Below are 20,863 nucleotides of genomic sequence, written 5' to 3' on the forward strand. Positions count from 1 at the left end.
TTTATTTTATTATATTATTTTTCTTTTTAGAAATTCGCGAAAATATGGAAAATTACAAACTTTTGGTTGGAATCTAGCAATAAGCTTTTATCCGATTCCGTTAGGTTAACTTTTACCGGATATCCAATATCCAATAACTTTCGACGGAAATCTAAAAATCAAATCCTGTTCCGTTACGTTAAGGTTATCAGATATCCTACATTATTCCGATATTATTCTGATAATTTCCGTTATCTATCATGGTACAAAAAGCTTCCAATAATTTAAGTTAATTTTCGATAATTTCTGTTAATATTAGGTAATTTTCGATAATTTCCGATATTTAGTTAGAAGAGATGAAATCAATTGGCTAAAGAGTAAACCTAAAAGATATTATGTATCAGAAAATTCCCGAAAATTTTATGATATAGTTACACACTAACGGATATCGGATATTAACCTAACAGAAACTCCCTTAACCGGTGTCGTTACGTTAAGAGAAGGATATCCGATACGTCATCGGAATCGGGTATCCGTTTACCGATATGTCGGATTGTAACCCTAACAGACTCCGGATATTTGGAACCGAATAGTGGATTTCGGCCATCCATTGACAGGCCTACCCCTAAGGTAGAGAAAGCTAGAACACCCAGACCATAACCATGTGATACACACTTGTCCAAGTATTATTTTTTGTTTATTTTTAATTACGTACAGTTCAGCTAGGTCTTTTTCTTTTATTCCTTTTTTTTCTCGCCGAACCTCAATTTGTATTTCATATGAGAACTTTTGTATATAACACCAATTATCATGTTCGGTTAAACCGAAAAAATTTCTCTTAACCAAATTTTAGTCTGTAAGAAAAAAATGAGTTCGGCCAAGTCGATATCTTTTTCTCCTATCGTACTTTTCTCTGAAAACCTATATATTGATTTCGTTTACGTCATAATCTTTTCTCCGAACCGCAATTTTCTCTGAAAACCTATATGTTGAGCGCGGTTATGTTGCAATGTTTTTTCCTAACCAAACTTTTCTGGAAAAAACATTTATAGTCAGTCCGTTTACGTCACAATTTTTTTCCTGAAGACCCGTATATAAGTAAGGTTACGTCACAATTTTTTCTCTTAACTAAAGTCATCAATGTTCCAAATTTTTGTTCTTAGCCTATAGTTAGTCAATATACTAGGTTACATCGCAATTTTTACTCCTAACCGAGCTTTCTTCAAAATTATTTTCAAATTACTTCAGTTAAATTCAATTAGGACAAAAAACAACCGAACTCGGCTAAGATAAAAAAAATCTAGCCTGACCAAACCTAATGAAAAGGAAATTTAAAAAAAAATGAAAAATTTATTAAAAGAAATAAAAAAAGTTAAAATTAAAATAATAAAATTAATGTTGGGATGCAGCTTGTTGCGCGACTCTCAGCCATCTCTATGTAAATATTCTCTTGGTTTCTATTAAAAGCCTTAGTGGCATCTTTTCATTAAAAAATTAATAATTAAAATAATATATAAGGATATTTTGGATGTTAACTAAAATATGTGGAAAGGAGGTAGTGAACGTTACTTCAAAAGGACCTAAAAAAGATAACAGAATGGCCCCCTTCCAAATCTCCATGGTCCTCACAAAAATCCTTCCAAACTGACCTTCACAACACGTTCTAGAAGACGGCTAAAAATTCGAATTGGTGTAAATGGGACAGGTCAGCATCATCACCCATTTAGTGACTATTACACCTCTGAATCTGATGTAATTTTTACAATAGTAAGAAAGGGGTTTTCGTTACTCGAACTTGTAAAAATTTAGTTTTAAGACTTCACAAACAAAATTCTTAAAGGAACTAATTTTGTTGACCAAAGAAAGATAAGTTTAGGGTTTTGGATTCCATTACTTTTAACGGTTGTAAATTCTCCACCTCGAATCATGCAATCATGTATGATAAGATCAATAGGAAAAATTACCTCTATCTTCCGACGTCTATTGAAACATTAACGGTTGTGTACTTATCTACGATTAGAATCAAACCTACCATAATTCTCCGAAATTTCCTTGCTTGAAAGCCTTCACCGGGTTTCTAAAAACCTATACCCCAAGAGAGTCTCTTACCAAATAGTATGGATGTGGATCAATTTCGAACAATGAAGAAACTTGAATCCAGATAAAGTTTTAGTCAAAATATCAGTTGGATTCTCATTGGTATCGATCTTCACAAGTGTTATGTTTTTCCGAAAGATAACTGTATGCTTCAAAAAACAAAATATATATAAAAAAAAGTGTTTCCCATTGGTATATTAGATGAAATATGATCTAGCATTAAGTTATCGGGTCTGAGTCCCCCTGTTTTTTTTTTCTCCCTTTGTGAAATAAATCTCGGCTTAAAATTAAATAAACAAAATGAACGCATGGCACACCACCTCGTCGTGCACCCACAATTGTATTCTCTCTTGATCATATCCATTTTCCAAGTAATTCTTGTGATATTCTCAACTGACCCCACAAACCTGTGTTGAAGGATTTGTTGGGTGCCATAATCGAAAACAAGGAAAAATCAAATAAGCAAAGTTATTGATACTTAGCTCCTTTATAATGGAAGTGATCAATTTGAAGAAACAGACGAGCTCCCCAGATCTCCGCAACAACAAAGAGGCAAAACTTTGGAAAAACAGAGTGAATCACGTGTTCAACACGCTGCCCTTAAGACATTAGCACCTACATTCAAGAGTGATGTTATAGCCCTTACATGACGGATATCTCTAGGATAAAACACCATACTACACCTACTACTAGCATATGTAGTAGATGCTCAACTTGAGCTTGGCAACTATGAAAAAACTGTTAAGGAAAATCGCGAATGCTTAAGAAAACAATATAAAAAATTTCCCCTTGGGGGTCTCTCTAAAATATAGAGAAACCCTTTCCCATAGATTTTGCAAAAGTAGAGAATTTGTTTATATAATTGACAAATACAATATAAGAAGAGAAAACTCCCCGATGTGGGACTAAAAGGTTTATATAGTCTCTTAAAACTACTAAAAAAATAGAAACTCCACAATGTGGGACTAATAAGTTTCATTCACAAAGAAAACAATAAATTAATTTTATTTAGTTAAAAACCTTAAAATAATAATTAATAAATATTATTTCCAACAATCCCCACATGAATGAAAACGTCATTAAACATGAAAACACAGATAGATCTTGGTAAATCAACATCCCAATCTCACGACCCGAACGGACTGTGAAAGTGTTGAAATCATACTAGTCATTTCTACGTCCTCTCCCTCACACAATAGTGTGTTGACTCCAGGGTCATAATATGGATTGCACAAATCATAATAGTATGAAGATCTTTCATCTTTAGATTCTCACAGGTAAGACTAAAGGTATCTTTCACCAAAGTGAAAAATCATGAACTAGTGAACCCTTAGTGACCCTTAGGTCCTACATTCCAATAATACCAAAACAATCAAAAACGAAAAACATAAAAAAAACCGCAGGAAATACCATTTTAGGCAGAGGTGTCCATGAAGCCTTGAACCTTTACTTAGTGAGATATTACTGGAATTACTTGTTAGAGAATGTGAACGCGATGTGAACTTCTAGCATTTGATGTAATTCGCGATGATAACCACGAATGATATGTCCATGGTGTCCACGGTTGCTTCCAAGCTCGTGCCGTTTTTTCCAATTTGGCCCTGGACATATCATGTTTCTCAGAATTCTTTAGAGAATCAAAGCTTATATTCTCATAGGATGCGGACCCACTTCCTCACTCAGATAGGTGAGTTTCCATAAAGAGTGTTACTTCTATACCCCACTTCAATCTTAAATTGAAACTATAGAACTCGTTAAGACTTCTTAAAAGTCATCCTTCACATGCAGTCACACTATCATGTCTACACCGTAGGGAAGGGACGAAGAATAAAATTCTCAGATAGTTTTTACCTTTACCTACCACAAATTAGTTGTCCCATTTGAAATCTTGATCTTGGGATCTCCAGTCAGCAAGGTTGAGTATTCGTCATGCCAAGTTTAATTTATGAGCTTAAGCCCCATCCCCCTCGATGCATTTCTAACTATCTGTTTGGATAAACCTTTCAACAAAGTTTGCGCGATATCTCTTTGGACTTTATCCAATCAATGGAAATAGCGCCTATTGACATTAGTTATTCTTAGCTTTATCTATTATAGCTTGTCTAACACAATGTATAGATATAGCTGGCACATGCCTATGTCAGAGAGGAATGTCTTCTAAAAAGCATCTTAAGAACTCGACCCCCACTCGCACTTTATCTAACACAATACTCTCATATTCCATAATGAATTGAGCAATATATGTCTGTTTGGAAATCTGCCAAAAACAAACCTTCTTGCTAGAGTGAAAACATATCCACTCGTAGACTTAGACTCCTCTGAGTCAACTATCCAGTTTGCATCACAAATTCCCACAATGACAGCAAGATACCTTTCATAATTCAAAAAACAAAAGGTAATAGAGTATTTTAGGTATCGTAATACTCTACTAAGTGCATCGCAATGCTCTTGCTCTGGACAAAAAGTATATCTACTTAACTCACTCACAATATAGGCAATATATAGACTCTTACAGTTCATTAAATTCATCATACATCTTATAACTCTTGAGTATTCAAGTTAAGATACTCCACTACCCTTGTTTTTCTTGAGTCTACAAGAGTAATAATACAGAGTATAAGCAGGCTTACAATCACACTGATTATATCTCTTAAGCACAAAACTCAACATAATGAGAATGACTAAGACTATAAATGTTATATTATCTTCTAATCCTCACCCTTAAGATTAAATCAACGGGGCTTAAGTCTTTCAAGTCAAAGTTCTCATTCAGCGCATGTTTTTAGTGGAATTAATCACATCTATGTTTGTAGAAAGTATAAGCATATCATCAACATACAAGCATACAAGTATCCTTAACAAGTTTACTGTAAATACACTTTTCAAATTCATTAACTTAAATCCACTACTCATTATCACTTGATCAAATTTTTCGTGTCACTGTTTATGTGCTTATTTAAAAAATCATACAAAGATGTTCAACTTACAAACTTTGTCTTCACAAACTTTCACTACAAAGTCCTTAGGTTGGTCTACGTAAATTTTTTTATCTAATTCACGGTTTTAGAAAAAGCTGTCTTAACATCCATATGATGTATCTCTAAGTTGTTTATGGCATCAATAACAATTAACATCTCAACGGAAGTAATTCTCGTCAAAGGTGAATAAGAATCAAGGAAATCTACAAATTATTTTATTTTATATCCTTCATATATCAACCTAGCCTCATATTTTTCCATAATTCCATCTACCTTATGTTTCCTCTCAAAGACTCATTTACATCCTATCGTCTTACTCCATAGAGGGAAACTAGCAAGCTCCCAAGTATGGTTCTGACGGACTGAGTCCATTTCACTAAATGAAGCTTCTTACCAGAATGGGGTTTCATTAAATGTTATGGCTTCTTTACGAGTCTGGAACTCAGACTAAGCTAGGCATATTATGAAGTCAGGTCCATAACAAGTATCAGTTATAATCCTTTTACTTCTCCTAGGATCAACTCTACTCCATCTTCCTTTGAAGGTAAATTCTGACTAGTTGAAAAGACATATAGGGGATAAACAACACATCCTTAAGAAGAGACAGGTTTCAAAATAAACATGTTCAAAGAACTCAACATCCCTAGACTCCATAAAAGTATTCACACCAATATAAGAAAATCAGAACTCACAACCAAAAAACTATATGCAGTAGGATATTTAGGATACATATGAAGACACAGTCAACAGTTTGGGTCCTATCTTAGTTCTCTTAGGAGAAGGAATAACTACCTTATCCAAACTCCCCCACACTTAGACGTATGTATAAGAAGGTTATCTATCTTTCCGTAATCATATGGAGTTCTATATGATCCTTTAAAGGTTACTCTATTTATGATATAACAAATTTAGAGGACACCTAACCTAACCCCCCCCCCCCCCCCCCCCCACACACACACACACAAGTTTGCAGTTAATCCTTTAATCAACATGGAATAAATCATCTCCTTAATGGTTATGTTCTTACGTTTAACTGTATCTTGGTAAGATCTCGTGAATAATGCCATTTAACAATTAAAGTTCTCCGAAATGAATTTCATACTTTCCATCACGTTCAGACCTAACCATTTTAATGGTAGCATATACTTCGCTTTTAATTTCAAGTTTATACTCTTAAAGATTCTAAGGCATCATACTTATGCATTGACTTATAATTTTATGGTTCCAAGTCTATCGTGCAAAACATTCAATCACACAGAATAAAACACAAGAATCAACTATGCTTATTTCATCATTTTTTCCGTTAAGCTTATATATATCCTAAGTCTTATAACGTTACCTAAAAATCACTGCCCTTAGTTACGACAAGGTTTCCAGATTCAATTAAGATCTTCAATCTTTTGTCATCTAAAACAAAACAAGATACAAGATTCTTGCGTATGCCCGGAACATGAAAATTTCATTCAATGTGAGCATATTTACAGATATGAGTTTCTGCTCGACCTTTCTCTTTTATGCAACCTCTATTGCAGATGAGTTACTCATATAGAGTTTCTCGACATCCCCTATCCTATAATAGGAGGTGAACAGGTCTCTGTTTCAACAAACATGCTTGGTGGATCCAGAGTCCACCTACCAGTCTCTCGCGTTGGTTAATAAAATAACTTCCGACATCATTCCACTGAACTTGTTCTAGTTTGTTTCAAATAAATTAGCATTAACTTTATAATTATTAAGGTTTTTATGTTGTCTACAATTTACTGCCGTGTGGCCAGGAATTTTACAAACATAACAATCACCCTTAATTAAAGTATAATGCCAGATTAAATTTTACGAAACATACCTTTCTTATGAAGACTACGCTTAGTGTTGCTTGATGTTATCTCCTTTGTCAGCTTTGGAAGACTTGTGTTCATCCACATGTGCCTGGTAGCCATGTCCATTTTCAATTTCATGTCACAATCCTCGTTTATACTCTGACCACGGACACGGTAATTTCCCAATCACCTAATATACCACATCTCACAAACCTTATTTCCCAATCTAGATCTACAAACTTCGTTGGAATCATCATATCAAAAAACTCATGGTTACCCCATAAAAGCTAATTTAGGAAACAACAAGTTTTTGCTCGTCAGAATTTTCAGAAACGTTTCTCTGTTTTGTAAAATATCAAATACGTTTACAACTCCAAAAATTCTGAACTTTTGTGAGGGTAACTATAAAGATGTCTACTATATTAGGTCAAAAGGTTTCATCGAAATTCTTTCTAGGTTGAGAGATAAATTCGAAACTCTACAGCTGACCAAAAATTCGTATTTTGTTTTTCACTCCACAATTAACATCCATGATTGTTGGGTGAATTAATAAAAAACAAGGAAAAATCAAATAAGAAAATGTTATTGACACTTAGCTCCTTTATCTGTGCAACAACAACAAGGAAAAAATTTGGAAAAACAGAGTGAGTCACGTGTTTAACACGATTCCCTTAAGACATTAGCGCCTGGCTACACTCAAGAGTGATGCTATACCCCCCACATGACGGATATCTCTAGGATAAAACACCCTACTACACCTACGACTATCATATGTAGTAGATTCTCAACTTGAGTTTGGCAACTCCGAAAAAACTGTTAAGGAAAATCGCGAACGCTTAAGAAAAATATTTAAAATATTTCCCCTTGGGGGTCTCTTTAAAATATAGAGAAACACCTTTCCATAGATTTTACAAAAGTAGAGAATTTGTGTATATAATTAACAAATGCAATTTAAGAAGAGATTCTCCCCGGTGTGAGACTAAAAGGTTTATATAGTCTCTTAAAACTACTAAAAAATGGAAACTGCACGATGTGGCACTAATAAGTTTCATTTACAAAGAACACAATAAATTAATTTTATATGGGTTAAAAACCTTAAAATAATAATTAATTTTCAATATAATTTATTATTAATGTTTGGAATCAGTCGATAGACTCATACAGAGTATCTTCCCCAAGTTAAAAACCTTAAAATAGTTGGTAGCCTAACAACAAGCTGCGGTCCAACTCCCTTCTGAATAGCAATACCTAGTCTATGGAAAAGAAAATTACATGTACCACGACTAACATCATTTCTGACAAGACAATTCTTCAACCTCTTAAAAAAACACAGAGTATCTTCCCCAAGTTCCCCCAGCGTAGTAAAGGATAAAACACCTAAGCCATAACCATGGGAAACACATTTAACCAAATATTTATTGCGTTTGCGCAAAACAATATTAGAGATAGCCTGGCCTGGAAAAAAAGTACGGACATATCCCCAGTGAAAGGAGAGACACCTGTAACATCCATACAAACATCCAGACCATTTTTCCAATAAAGAACAAAAATATTGGCAGGGCGTAAATTTCTATTATCCTCAGACGAAAGCCCAAGGTCAACTTCTTTACGCACAAGAACTTAAAGCTTGTTGCAAATGTCAACGGTTATGTCGCGTACCAGGTCATGCTGAAATTTGATTCCAACATCTTTGGCACAATGAAGGGCGCGGTCTCCAAAAATATCCATGGATCTATTGCAAGAAGCACACAAGACACCTTCAGCAAATAAAGGGATACCAAGACCATAACAAAAAACAACACGGAAATGTCTTGGACCAAGGCATTGATGATTTAGACCACTAATAGGTATAGCCAACAAGTAATCCTGCGCATGCTTAGCCTGATTACACTTCCACAGGATGGAGTCTCTTGCAGACATAGAAAATTGGTTTTGGATTTGCTTCTTAACAGCGTCGAAATAAGTGGTTGCGAGGGAGTGCATGGAAGGGGGAAGCATCATCAACACAAAAATTAGAAGGTAAACCACAAACCTGAATGAAGTTCTGAAGAGCCGACTGATAAGCAGAACCTTTATCAGGAGAGAAAAGATTTCCAAGAAAAACCTTTTGTACCGAAACCCGTTTGACTCTGAGACGCCAGATAACAATAGTTACGGGTGTCATCCATGGTTTAAATAATATAGGAAATAATATATGAGGGTATATATTTAGGAGATATGCACTTTAAGTTGTGAGAGTTATATTAGGAATTGAATGCATTGAGAATCAAGTATTGTGTCGTGAGAACCAACTCTTGTGATTGTATAAATATCTTGAAGAATTAATGAGAAAGACACACCAAGAATATTATCAATGTAGTCTTTATGCTTTCGAGTTTATGCTCTCCTATCTCTTGCTCAATCCTTATCATGGTATCAAAGCAAGGTGAGAGAGACAGAGGAGAGGAAGAGAAATCAGATGTGTTTTGGTTAAGAGTTTGCAAGTCGTAAGAAGAAAAACCGAAAAACAAAAATCTGATAATTGAGAAGAAAGCGTAAGATCTTTTGCTATCGTAGACCTAATATATGTCAAAGACTTATAACCTGTCAAGCCGTGTTTGTGTGATTCGAGAGTTTTATAAACAAGGAGAAATAAAGAAAATTAAGAGTGGTTTGTTGGCTAGGGTTATGACTTGAGTTCGAAGCCAAGATGGATAGAGGACATGATTTGGTGTTACAGCGAGAATTGGAGTTATGTTAGTATTTGACAGCACCAAACCGTGAGAATAGGGAGAAAAATTAAAGATCTTGATGATGGTTTGATGTAAATCAACAGTTGAGTTCCGTTGGGATTCAAGAGGGAAATCGAGTTTCTTGGAGATTCTTATACCGTGGTGAAACACACGAAAGAAGAGAAGAACTATGTTGTTGTGTTAGCAGTTGATTGCTGTGGTTGAAACTTTGGTTCATTTTGAGTTGAATCTGCTCGGGATGTTTCTGAGAATTGTTAATGGTTTGCTGCCATTAGAGACTCGATTTGGTTTGATCCTGTGTAGTTTTGTAGTTCAACTTGAACGTGAATCTCAACTATTCCAATCATGATAAGAGAAACAAGATTAACTGTTGGACAAAGAGACGGTGGTTGCTAAGAAGAAGATGTTGAGATGCTATGAGCTGAACTGAATCTCGAGAATGGCAGTAGTGCTGCAAAGGATGTTCTCGGTGATAGATTGATGGCTACTGCCACAGTCAATGATCGACGGTGATGAGCGCAGGTGAAACAAAGTTGTTTATAAGGGACCGAGCAGATGGTTGCTGAGCTCGAGTCGATGGAAACGGGTCTGTGGTTTACAAAACTGAAGCAGATCGTGACAGAAGATTGGGTGATGGATATTGACGATGTAGCCAAGATGGTTTCAGTTACCAACGATTAATGATAATGAGTAGAACTCGGGCAGTGCTGATGCTGGTGACGAGAGGGAGGTTGTTGATGGTGATTTATGTAGCCGAGTATTGACTACTGTATTGACGGAGTTGGGGCTGAGTGCTGCTGCCTTAATGCTCCGGTTTGATGATGAATTCAGGTGAGTTTCAAACACAGAAAGCATCCAAGTAAGTGGTTGTCACTGATGTTATTTGTGGGTCAGTTACGATTGAAGAACGTTTATGGAAGTTGAGATGACAAGGAAAGACATATATGTCTTGGATTAGAATGCCGAAGCAAAGGTTTTGCAAGTGATTTGAAGACGAGCTGAAAGCCTCAAAATAAATAAACATACAAGGTGTTTGCTTAAATGCCTGACGAAAAGATTGTGGGAGAATCTTGAAAACCAAAGAAGTGTGACAGTTTTCGCAGCAAAAATATGACTGGAACAGAGAAGAAGAGAGGAAGAAACAAAACAAGGTTGTCAAGAAAGAGAAGCAATCACCAAGAGGTGATGAGACAGAGAATAACAAAAGTAGGTTAAAATCCTGTGAGTTGTCTAAAGAGTACAGGAAATAATCTACTGAAGCGAAGATGGGACCGCAATGTCCAAAAACTACTATTGGGACCGAAACGTCCTAACACTATGATGGGACCGCGATGTCAAAAAACTATGACAGGGACCGCGATGTCAAAAATCTATGATTGGGACCGCAATGTCTAAAAACTATGACCTGGACCGAAATGTCCCTAAACTATGAAGAGGACCGTAATGTCCGTAAATTACGAAGATGGGATTGAAATGTCCTGAAACTACGAAGGACTGAAAAGTGTTAGGGAAAGCTTAGGTTAAATTTCTTTTGTCCAAGATGGGTATTCGTGATCTACATGCTCCACATTGAGGGAGGGTATTATAAAATAATATATGAGAGTCTATATTTAGGAGATATGCATTTTAAGTTGTGAGAGTTAAATTAGGAATTGAATGTCTTGAGAATCTAGTCTTGTGTCATGAGAACCAAGTCTTGTGATTGTATAAATATCTTGAAAAATTAATAAGAAAGACACACCAAAATTATTATTATTGTAGTCTTTTATACTTCCGCATTTATGTTCTCATCTCTTGCTCGATCCTTATCATTAATAAATATCGTTCCCAACAGGTTTTAATTTCACACGGAGACATGTTCCCTTTATCATACTCCTCTAAAAGCATCTCCAATGGACCGTTCCCTTTATGTTTATGTTTATCCTATTCCTCCTAAAAGCATCTCCAATGGAAAGTCGATGTGTTGTCCAGTACGGGGTTGTTTATCCTTTGTCTAATTTATTACAAATCGATCATCTGCTTGACACCAAATGAGTCCCTTTCGCTCCCTTTTATGCACTGTCTTCATCATTACTTTCCCATAGCTTTCATTATGCGCATGTGGGGATAGAGAAAACCTTGGGAGAAAAAGTTATGCAAATGGTTAAAGAGTTCTAATAAGATCGTGAAGCTTTAGTTATTTTTGTATCGAGAAAATAAAAAGGTTTAGTGAGTGATTAAACAAACTGTCAATTATCTTCAATTCTGTACTGTCTAGTTTTGGCACACTTTTGACTGCTTCACATACCAAACGGTCAACTATCTTCATTTCTGTTAGCCTCAGTAAGCGAGTTTGTAATTATAATCAAATTGTATATAAACTCAATGAAAATCAATGCAATTCATCTAATAGAGTCGCAGAGGAAAATTAATTGTAAACCATGGCTGGTACACAGAGTAGTAGTGATCTAAGTCTTCGATGGTCTCTTAAAGGAAAGACTGCCCTTGTCACTGGTGCAACCAAAGGGATTGGACACGCGATAGCGGAGGAGTTGGCTGGATTTGGTGCATCTGTTCATATCACTGCTCGAAATGAAACTGCTATTGAGGAGTGCTTGCGAAATTGGAGAGAAAAAGGTTATACAGTAACAGGTTCAGTCAGTGATGCTACGGTTCCAGATGATAGAGAGAAGTTAATCAAGACTGTTTCATCGGTCTTTGAGGGAAAACTCAATATCCTTGTAAGTGTTTACAACTGCTTTTGTTGGCTTACCAATTATTTGAAATTACAACTGCGTCCAAACAAGGGAGCCTTGTTTTTAATTCATTGTTTAATTTGTCTCATTCGGTGGATTTTTTTGTTTTTCCCCTTTAATCCTGGCTTCGCCATTACTTGACTGATGGGAGAGTCTGTATACTGGCATAGGTTAACAACGTTGGAATGGCTGTGTACAAAGATACTGTGGATTACACAGAAGAGGATGACGCAAAAGTTATGGCTGCTAACTTCGACTCTGGATACCATCTATCAAAATTGTCACACCCTCTCTTAAAAGCCTCTGGTTCAGGAAGCATTATCTTCATTACATCCGTTGGTGGCGTTGTTGCTCTCCAGAAGGTGTCCAGTTATGCGGCATGCAACGGTATATTTGAAATTTTATGATGCTGATTTGTCAGTTATGTATGCAAACCTCATTGTTGTTAAAAAATCAATTTGCATTCTATTTGAATCAGCGGCTATCAATCAACTCACAAAGAATTTTGCTTGTGAATGGGCGAAAGATAAGATTCGGGCCAACAGTGTTGCGCCATGGTTTATTAAAACGGAGCTTGCAGAACAGAATCTACAAGTAGAAGGGATTCCAGAGTATATCATAGCTAGAACTCCTATGAGACGTCTTGGGGACCCAAATGAGGTTTCATCTCTTGTGGCCTTCTTATGCCTCCCTACTGCTTCATACATCACTGGCCAAGTCATCTGTGTTGATGGTGGATTTACGGTAAATGGTTTCTTCCCTATGCATGATTGATTAGTGGAAGAAATTAACTTCCTGAAAAATGTACTTGCTTTTCGTCTTGGTGGTGATTTTTTTGTACTTTTAATGCATTTGAAATTTATGTATGGTAATAAAAATTGAATCTTTTCGTGTCATGCTTTTCTGTGTCTGGCAATGTGTATTTTGTTGGGGTTTCCGTCTGGTAACGGTCGACTACTTACATCTGGTGCTCTATCAAACATTCATATGAACAACTCAAATATAGATATGTAAAGCAAACAGGCATAAAACGAGTAAACAATAAAAGCATACCACAACACGAGATTTATCGTGGTTCGGCAATGTTCCTACGTCCACTTGCGATGATGATCCTTTTCACTATAATGAAGATTTCCGAAGAACAAATACAAGAACACTTTGTGTGTCAGTCACCTATGTCTCTCTAGCATTACAACCCATGTCTAGAGGGAAACCGTGACTCAACCCTTATCTTTCTATCTAGCATCATAGCCCGATTGCTTCAATTACATACAACACTTGAAGAACACTCCTTTTATTGTAACCTTACGCTGGATACAAGAATCACACATCATGTTAGCCTCACCTCTTGACCCTCACCGAAAATGTGTCTTAATCGCTCAAGAAGAAACCTTAGACTCACCATGAAAACTCTTCACAAGATAACCACTCCAAGAGGTGGGATGAAATACCTTACAACTTTATTGTCGATTCCATAACTTTCTCAAGAATCAGCTCACCCTATTTATACTTTACGAATATTTGGGGTTCAAGTATATTACTCCGTGACCAAGTTCCACTAGTTTCCTAAATTAGTGGTTTCCTAAGTGTCCAAGACTTGGCCGCCAAGACTTAATTACTTGGACACAAGAACAAAACATATTATCAACAAATTAACTTCACAAATCTCCACCTTTGTTGATAATCCTTCCGGGCTTCCTCCCTTCTTCATTCTTCCTTCCACGTGCATCATCGCGACCACCTTGCACCTTCCGGTACCTTCCTGTAGAATATTACAAGTGCAAACCATATTTGAACTTAATCCTTGGTGCCACCTTTGTAAGCATATCTGTGAAATTATCCTTCCAGTAAGTCTTCCATAATGAAAACTCTCCACCGTAGATAATAAGTCACACAAAATGAAATCGACCATTAATATGTTTTACTCTTCCATGAAGATCTTCATGCTTTGAAAAAATCTACAACACTTGGACAACCACAACGCACATTTATGCGTCTTGTTTGACACCAAAGTATCAAATTAAGCTTTGAAGCGAACTTGCTTCCTTCAAGGCGTCATTTACGTCTACCAATTCAGACTCTAATGTTTATTGTCATTGAGATCCAACTAATTGTAAAGACGACCTCCAGCTTATTGGACGACAAGCCACTACCACAGTCAAGACATATCTAGTTTGTAGATCTAAAACAATCCACATCAACCCATCATCAGAATCAACTTACCCACAAAATTATGGCAGTTCTTCACCGCCATACCGCTGGTACACCAAACCATTCTACTGTACCATTTAGATACTTTACATTCTTCATCTTAAGCTTCACACTCAATTGAGACTCCACTTTCTCAATATCGACCATGCTCTTCGCACAATAAACATGTAATCCACTAATATAAGAATCACCACTTGTTAGTTTATATTAATCTAACCCCTCATGTCAGATTCTAAGAATCTAACCATCATGTATATATCAAAGTATATTGAGCATGACTCCTATTATGTACCAAACACAATCAATCCTTGCATGGATCTTTGTCATTTGTGCAAAAATCTTGAGCCCATCTCTACCATGAGTCTTGCTTTAGCGGAGTCCATCTCACCTTGAAGCTTGATCCACGATCATATCTTCTCTTGAGTCTCACTCCTTTTAAAACTCATCATTCCGTGAATAATCGCCTATTATGATACCTTGCGTACATATTTTCTTGTTTTGCAACAAAAAAACCTTTGAGATGAACTTTTCTTACTCCATAACTGAGTACCATATAAGAAGTTGTCTTCGACTTTTGCACAACCATAAACCACCAGAATAGTCAACAAGGTGTGGATTTATGTATTCTTACCACCGGATAGAATCTTTGTAAGCAATACCTTCCTTGTGCATAACCCATGACTATCAATCTTCTTAACTACGTCGTACACCTTTCGTACTCGGAGTTTCTTCCTTTCACATGAACACCCATTGACCTTCTTTAAGATGCAAACTTCTCCAACTCTAATGGAGACCTTACGTCATTGGGATTTCTTTGTTCATCAGGAAATTTTCTTATCGTTGTTGCTGAGATTCACCAATTTGAACATCCACCTGATATATATATAATTAACATATAAATCACTTGTGAAATAAATTTCCACATACCCGTTTTACCAATCCTCCACCCAAGTTGAAATTTCTGTGTTATGGATTAACAAAGACTTCACTTCACCTCTTCTAGATAAATTCAACTTGACGATTACATTTTTGGTAAACCATAATTTCGATGACACGCCATTTTACACCATCTCACAAAACTTTAATTACCTAAAAAATATTTTAGGCAACATGTAGCGTGTCTTTTCCCACCTTGAGATTTCTTTATTACTGCAAACTGCATTACTATGCATGAACCTGACAAAACTTCTTCATAGATTCAAATACATTGAATCCCCCTGTTATTCAACTTAACTCGCGTTCTCGTCAGACCGGGTCTTCATCACCATAGTTTCTTGCACTTTCTTTTCACAACTCTACCAATCTTCATGGAGTACTACCACACTCTCCTTGATAAGTCGTCATACAACAGATGAATAAACAATCTCCGTCCTTGAATACTTTCGCTTAAAGTATTCCCTCACGCATTCGAATGAACGCACCACACGTCCCTACAGGACGTACCTCCACTATACTTTACGTATAATCAAATGCCTTCCAAACTCCCTTCTATAAACTCAACGTTCATAGACTTCAAGATTCACAAACTCCATGTCTATCTTCTTTTCACTTATATGCCCTAGACATATTCAGGTCTTGAAGAACTAAACCAAAATTCAGATTCACATACAAGCTCCACCTACTACTGTACCACCGCATAAGAAGCTTAAATTTCTTTGTCTCTTAACTTGAATTACCAACGTCGAGTCTGACTTCAGCACCTTTCAAAATCCACCTTCCGTTACATAATACTGTATCCTTTAGATTCCAAAATTTCAAGTGATGTCAAATACTTCTTCAACTCAGGAATGTGTCACCAGGATTTACTTGTTGGAATATTTTCAACACCGCTAACCAAAGGGGGGTCCTGGGGGGCGCCCCCCAGGCTGTGGTCGACCTGTTTGAACTGAAGGTTTTATTTGGCCGATAAAAGCCTGTTCGAAAATTTCGAATCCAAAAGACACCATTGATGTCTGTTGATGAAGGAACCTGACGTTTCGTGAATAGAAACCTGTTGGCGAATAAAAAACCTATTCCCAACAGGTGCAAAACCCTTTATAAATAGCTTCTCCCAGTTTCGTTTAACATATAAGAAAAATCAATCTGTTTTCTCTATTTCAAAAAGCATCATCAGAAATCAGAAATCTCTTTGTGTGTTCTTGATTGAATCAAGGGGTACAAACCTTGAATTCAGTTTTCGTTGCAGGGCTTTCATTGTATCCTGAAGGCAATATTTCGCATACCTGTTGTAATCGCCAAATTGTTATTGGGAGGGTAGAAATATTTGTCTAAAAGAAATTTATACAAGCCTTGAAAGTTTTGGAGTGCAACAATTTCTTCTCTGTGTCATTCATCCTTTGTGAAACCCATTTTTTTTCAACATTACTTCACCCCATGATTCTTGATTTTCAATTATTCTGATCCCAATTATACCACAGGCTTAATTACTACCTAGTAATAGAGTACCACCTCCTACAAACTCGTAAGAAGTAACCTAGCCCCTGTTTGGACTCATATGAAAAGAAAGATTGAACCAAAGAACCACAATATGATCACCACATGTGATCTCCCACACCTCTCCTGAATCAGAAACTTACAATTACCACCTTATTTGACTGATCACAATTTTCCTCGGCTTAAAACTTCAGAGAATATTTCTTTCAGTGTCTTTCCACATGACACTAATAACGTATTTATACTTCCCTTTGGATAACTCTAACATCCGGATTATTTCCAGATTTTCTTGTTGTTTAGATACAACCCTTGATCCCGATGACATTCAATTGTGCCGGCATATCATATATATCCAGAAAACAACAGCACTAGTAACATAGATTGCTCTTTGCCCTTAACAACTTCTCCCACATTCATTAAGTAACACATTAGCTTAGTGAAACTATCAAGAAGTTTGTTAACAGAGATACCTTGTTTGAATCAAAAACGATGAACAATATTGCTTCAAAATAAATAAATCTCTTGCAAATCACGTTCTTCCACAGTCAACATCCTTCCAAAATATCTACGGTATTCCCCTTTCAATGCCTTGTCGAAGGACCGCACTGAATCACCATATTTCACTTGAACTTAAGAGTCCAAAGAGTCTTATTTTCGTTAATCTCCTTCATCAAACTATTGTTCGAAATCTCCGGTTGTTCGGATGCCATCTCTAACTTCATACGATCAAACACTTTAATCATCGAGTATTCTTCCAAGTCGACCGTACCGAGCCAACCGTGGCTCTGATACCAATTGTTGGGGTTTCCGCCTAGTAACGGTCGACTACTTACATCTGGTGCTCTATCAAACATTCATATGAACAACCCAAATATAGATATATAAAGCAAACAAGCATAAAACGAGTAAACAATAAAAGCATACCACAAAACGAGATTTATAATGGTTCAGCAATGTGGCTACGTCCACTTGCGATGATGATCCTTCTCACTATAATGAAGATCTCCGAAGAACAAATACAAGAACACTTTGTGTGTCAGTCACCTATGTCTCTCTAGCATTACAACCCATGTCTAGAAGACAACCTTGACTCAACCCTTATCTTGCTATCTAGCATCGCTGCCCGATTGCTTCGATTACATACAACACTTGAAGAACACTCCTTTTGTTGTAACCTTACGCTAGATACAAGAATCATTCATCATGATAGCCTCACCTCTTGACCTTGACCGACAATGTGTCTTAATCGCTCAAGAAGGAACCTTAGACTCACCATGAAAACTCTTCACAATATAACCACCCCAAGAGGTGGGATGGAATCCCTTATGATTTCATTATCGATTCCATAGCTTTCTCAAGAATCAGCTCACCCTATTTATACTTTATGAATACTTTGGGTTCAAGTATAATACTTCGTGACCAAGTTCCACTAGTTTCCTAAATTAGTGGTTTCCTAAGTGTCCAAGACTTGGCCGCCAAGACTTAATTACTTGGACACAGGAACAAAACATATTATCAACAAATTAACTTCACATATTTGTCGTGTGAAAATATGTATTAACAACGTATACTTCCAACCTGGACTACTTACATATTAAATGCACTCTGATCTGCATTAACTGCAAGTCTATGCTCCAGTCTTTCTTACTGTAATGCTAGCTCATAAAACATTCAACAGTAAAACAAATGTATGTAATAAAAAAATAAAGCATCCTTCCAATAAGTGTTGCAAAAGGGTGCTTGGTAGCCACTAAAAAAAGAAAATGTGTAAGCATCCTTTCAAATAGTGTTACAAAAGGGTGCTTGGTAGCCACTAAAAAAATAAAATCTGTAAGCATCCTTCCAATAAGCGTTACAAAAGGGTGCTTGGTAGCCACTAAAAAAGAAAACAAGAATCATTGGATGTACAGTATATGATTAAACAAATTCTTATAAGAGCAAATTATACAGATTGCGGAACACCCTCTAAAGCCCAGTTATTTTTTACTTTTAGCTTAGTGATCAGTGACTCAGTGGTGGTAACTTCTTAATTTTATTCTAAAAACTCACAGCTAGATCTTGGCTCTTCCTCGAAACACCTAAAAGAGTTTTACTTCATTGGTGGTAATCTGAGCAAGTAATCTCCTTAGAAAGAGATAGTCGTAATGTTCTCAGTTTAAAACAGAAACCCACATCAGCGTCTCAAGTGAAGTCAAGAGGAAATTTATTTTTATCCTCCCATCAACAAAAGTTATTTCAGTTATCGCTACAATTTCAATGCACATTTACAAACCAATATTATATAGATTTTGTGCCTTCATATAGACTAAAAGAATGATCTCGTCTATCTAAATTAAATTTGATTCAAATACACACTCATAACACAACACACCAACAACCTGCTCGTCGGCTGTTTTCGAAAAGTAAAGTCCGATACTCCATACGACGAACCCAACTGCAAGTGATCGAACCATGTTTCAAAAACACACCATAATCCTGGTGTCTTATCGTTTATTCAAAGTCTTGTCTTGATCATATTAGCCTGGTTTCTTATCATTCATTCAAACACGTCTTGATCAAAGTTTCATTGCACTCAAAAGATTCACTGATGATTATCTATTGGTAAAGTCTTGGCCATCGGTTAGTATCTGTACTTGGGCTTCCAACTCAAAATCAATTGGGAATGAGTGGAGGAGTGTGGTCTCTATATGAGACTATTTATCTCCACCAGTTAGCAGTGACGGAACCAGGATTTCAAAATGGGGGGCTAATTTTTTTTTTTCGACGCACCTAAATGATCAGTGTCTAGTTTTTTCGTTTGGATAGTTAACATAGAAGTGAAACTGATATTAGAAACTGCACCCTCGCGATGTACGTGAATATACTGGATATTCGACTTGCACATTAATTGACGGGTGTAAGTATACTGCATAAGAAGTACTGCACCTGACGACGAGCACCGTGAAGTAGAAACTAGAGAAACGAGAGGAGACGTTTCGTGATTCCAACTTCAAGCACTCAATCAAAGGAATGTAACTACTAATCAGATCCCATATGTTACACGTTGCAATTAATACAAGCGGCGTACCTGCAATTAAAACAAGCGGCGTACCTGAAAGATTCCCAAGAAACAGTTCAGATCCTTTCGAGGTTGCTTTCGCACCCTACGTAGTACTTAACAGTAGGAAATTTAGGGAAGATATACGCATAAAGAAGTAAACTTAGTTTCTCAAACAATGCAGAGATTAAAAAGAATATCACTTCAATATGTTTAAATAGGTGCACATAATAAGTATTAGGAGTATTATTAAGAGATTACCTTTCTCTTGTATTCGAAAGAAATGTGCATAAAAGATTGAAGTTTTACACAGTAGCTCTTTGCGAAGACCGTCTTTACATTTTTTGAAAGCTGCTTTTGTTATCAATTTTAAGGCAGAAATTAGAACACCATGGAAAGATAAACCAGCCAAGAAGGTCTGCAAGAAGAAAAAGAACATTAAATAAAGTGCAAATTAAATTATAACTATTTAGGTATTGTTCTTAGAGCAACTGCAGTGGTGCGAGTATAACCAAAGATCAAAGACCAAAAAAAACGACCAAATTTAAGTTTAGTTTGGTGTGTGACGCTACGGATAGAAGACTAAATTTAGTCGAGCGTGTACTATACGTTCGTCTGGTGTGGGGCGTAAACTATACGTTCGCCCCGATAAGATTCCAAAAAAAAAAAAAAAAAAAAAGAAAAAAAAAAAGAAATGGGGCGGAGGTATAAAGCCCGCCCCATATAAAGTGAACAAAAATAAAGAGTGGGGAGTAGGTATAAACCCCGCCCCACCCAAAAGAAAGAAAAAAAGAAAGAAAAATATATGGGGCGGAGGTATAAAGCACGTCTGGTGTGGGCGCGG

At 36.4% G+C, this 20,863-nt stretch overlaps 1 protein-coding gene across 1 annotated transcript; it reads left to right on the plus strand.

The window, feature by feature from the left end:
- Window positions 1-11,933: 11,933 nt before the first annotated feature.
- LOC113324820 (tropinone reductase homolog At5g06060-like) lies at window positions 11,934-13,223 on the plus strand. The gene is made up of 3 exons (XM_026573111.1): window positions 11,934-12,323; window positions 12,509-12,725; window positions 12,817-13,223. The coding sequence occupies exons 1-3, from the start codon at window positions 12,024-12,026 to the stop codon at window positions 13,110-13,112; spliced, it is 813 nt and encodes a 270-aa protein (XP_026428896.1). The 5' UTR covers window positions 11,934-12,023; the 3' UTR covers window positions 13,113-13,223.
- The last annotated feature ends 7,640 nt before the right edge of the window (window positions 13,224-20,863 follow it).

Source organism: Papaver somniferum, chromosome 1 (assembly GCF_003573695.1).
Source record: "Papaver somniferum cultivar HN1 chromosome 1, ASM357369v1, whole genome shotgun sequence".
Classification (NCBI taxonomy): Eukaryota; Viridiplantae; Streptophyta; class Magnoliopsida; order Ranunculales; family Papaveraceae; genus Papaver; species Papaver somniferum.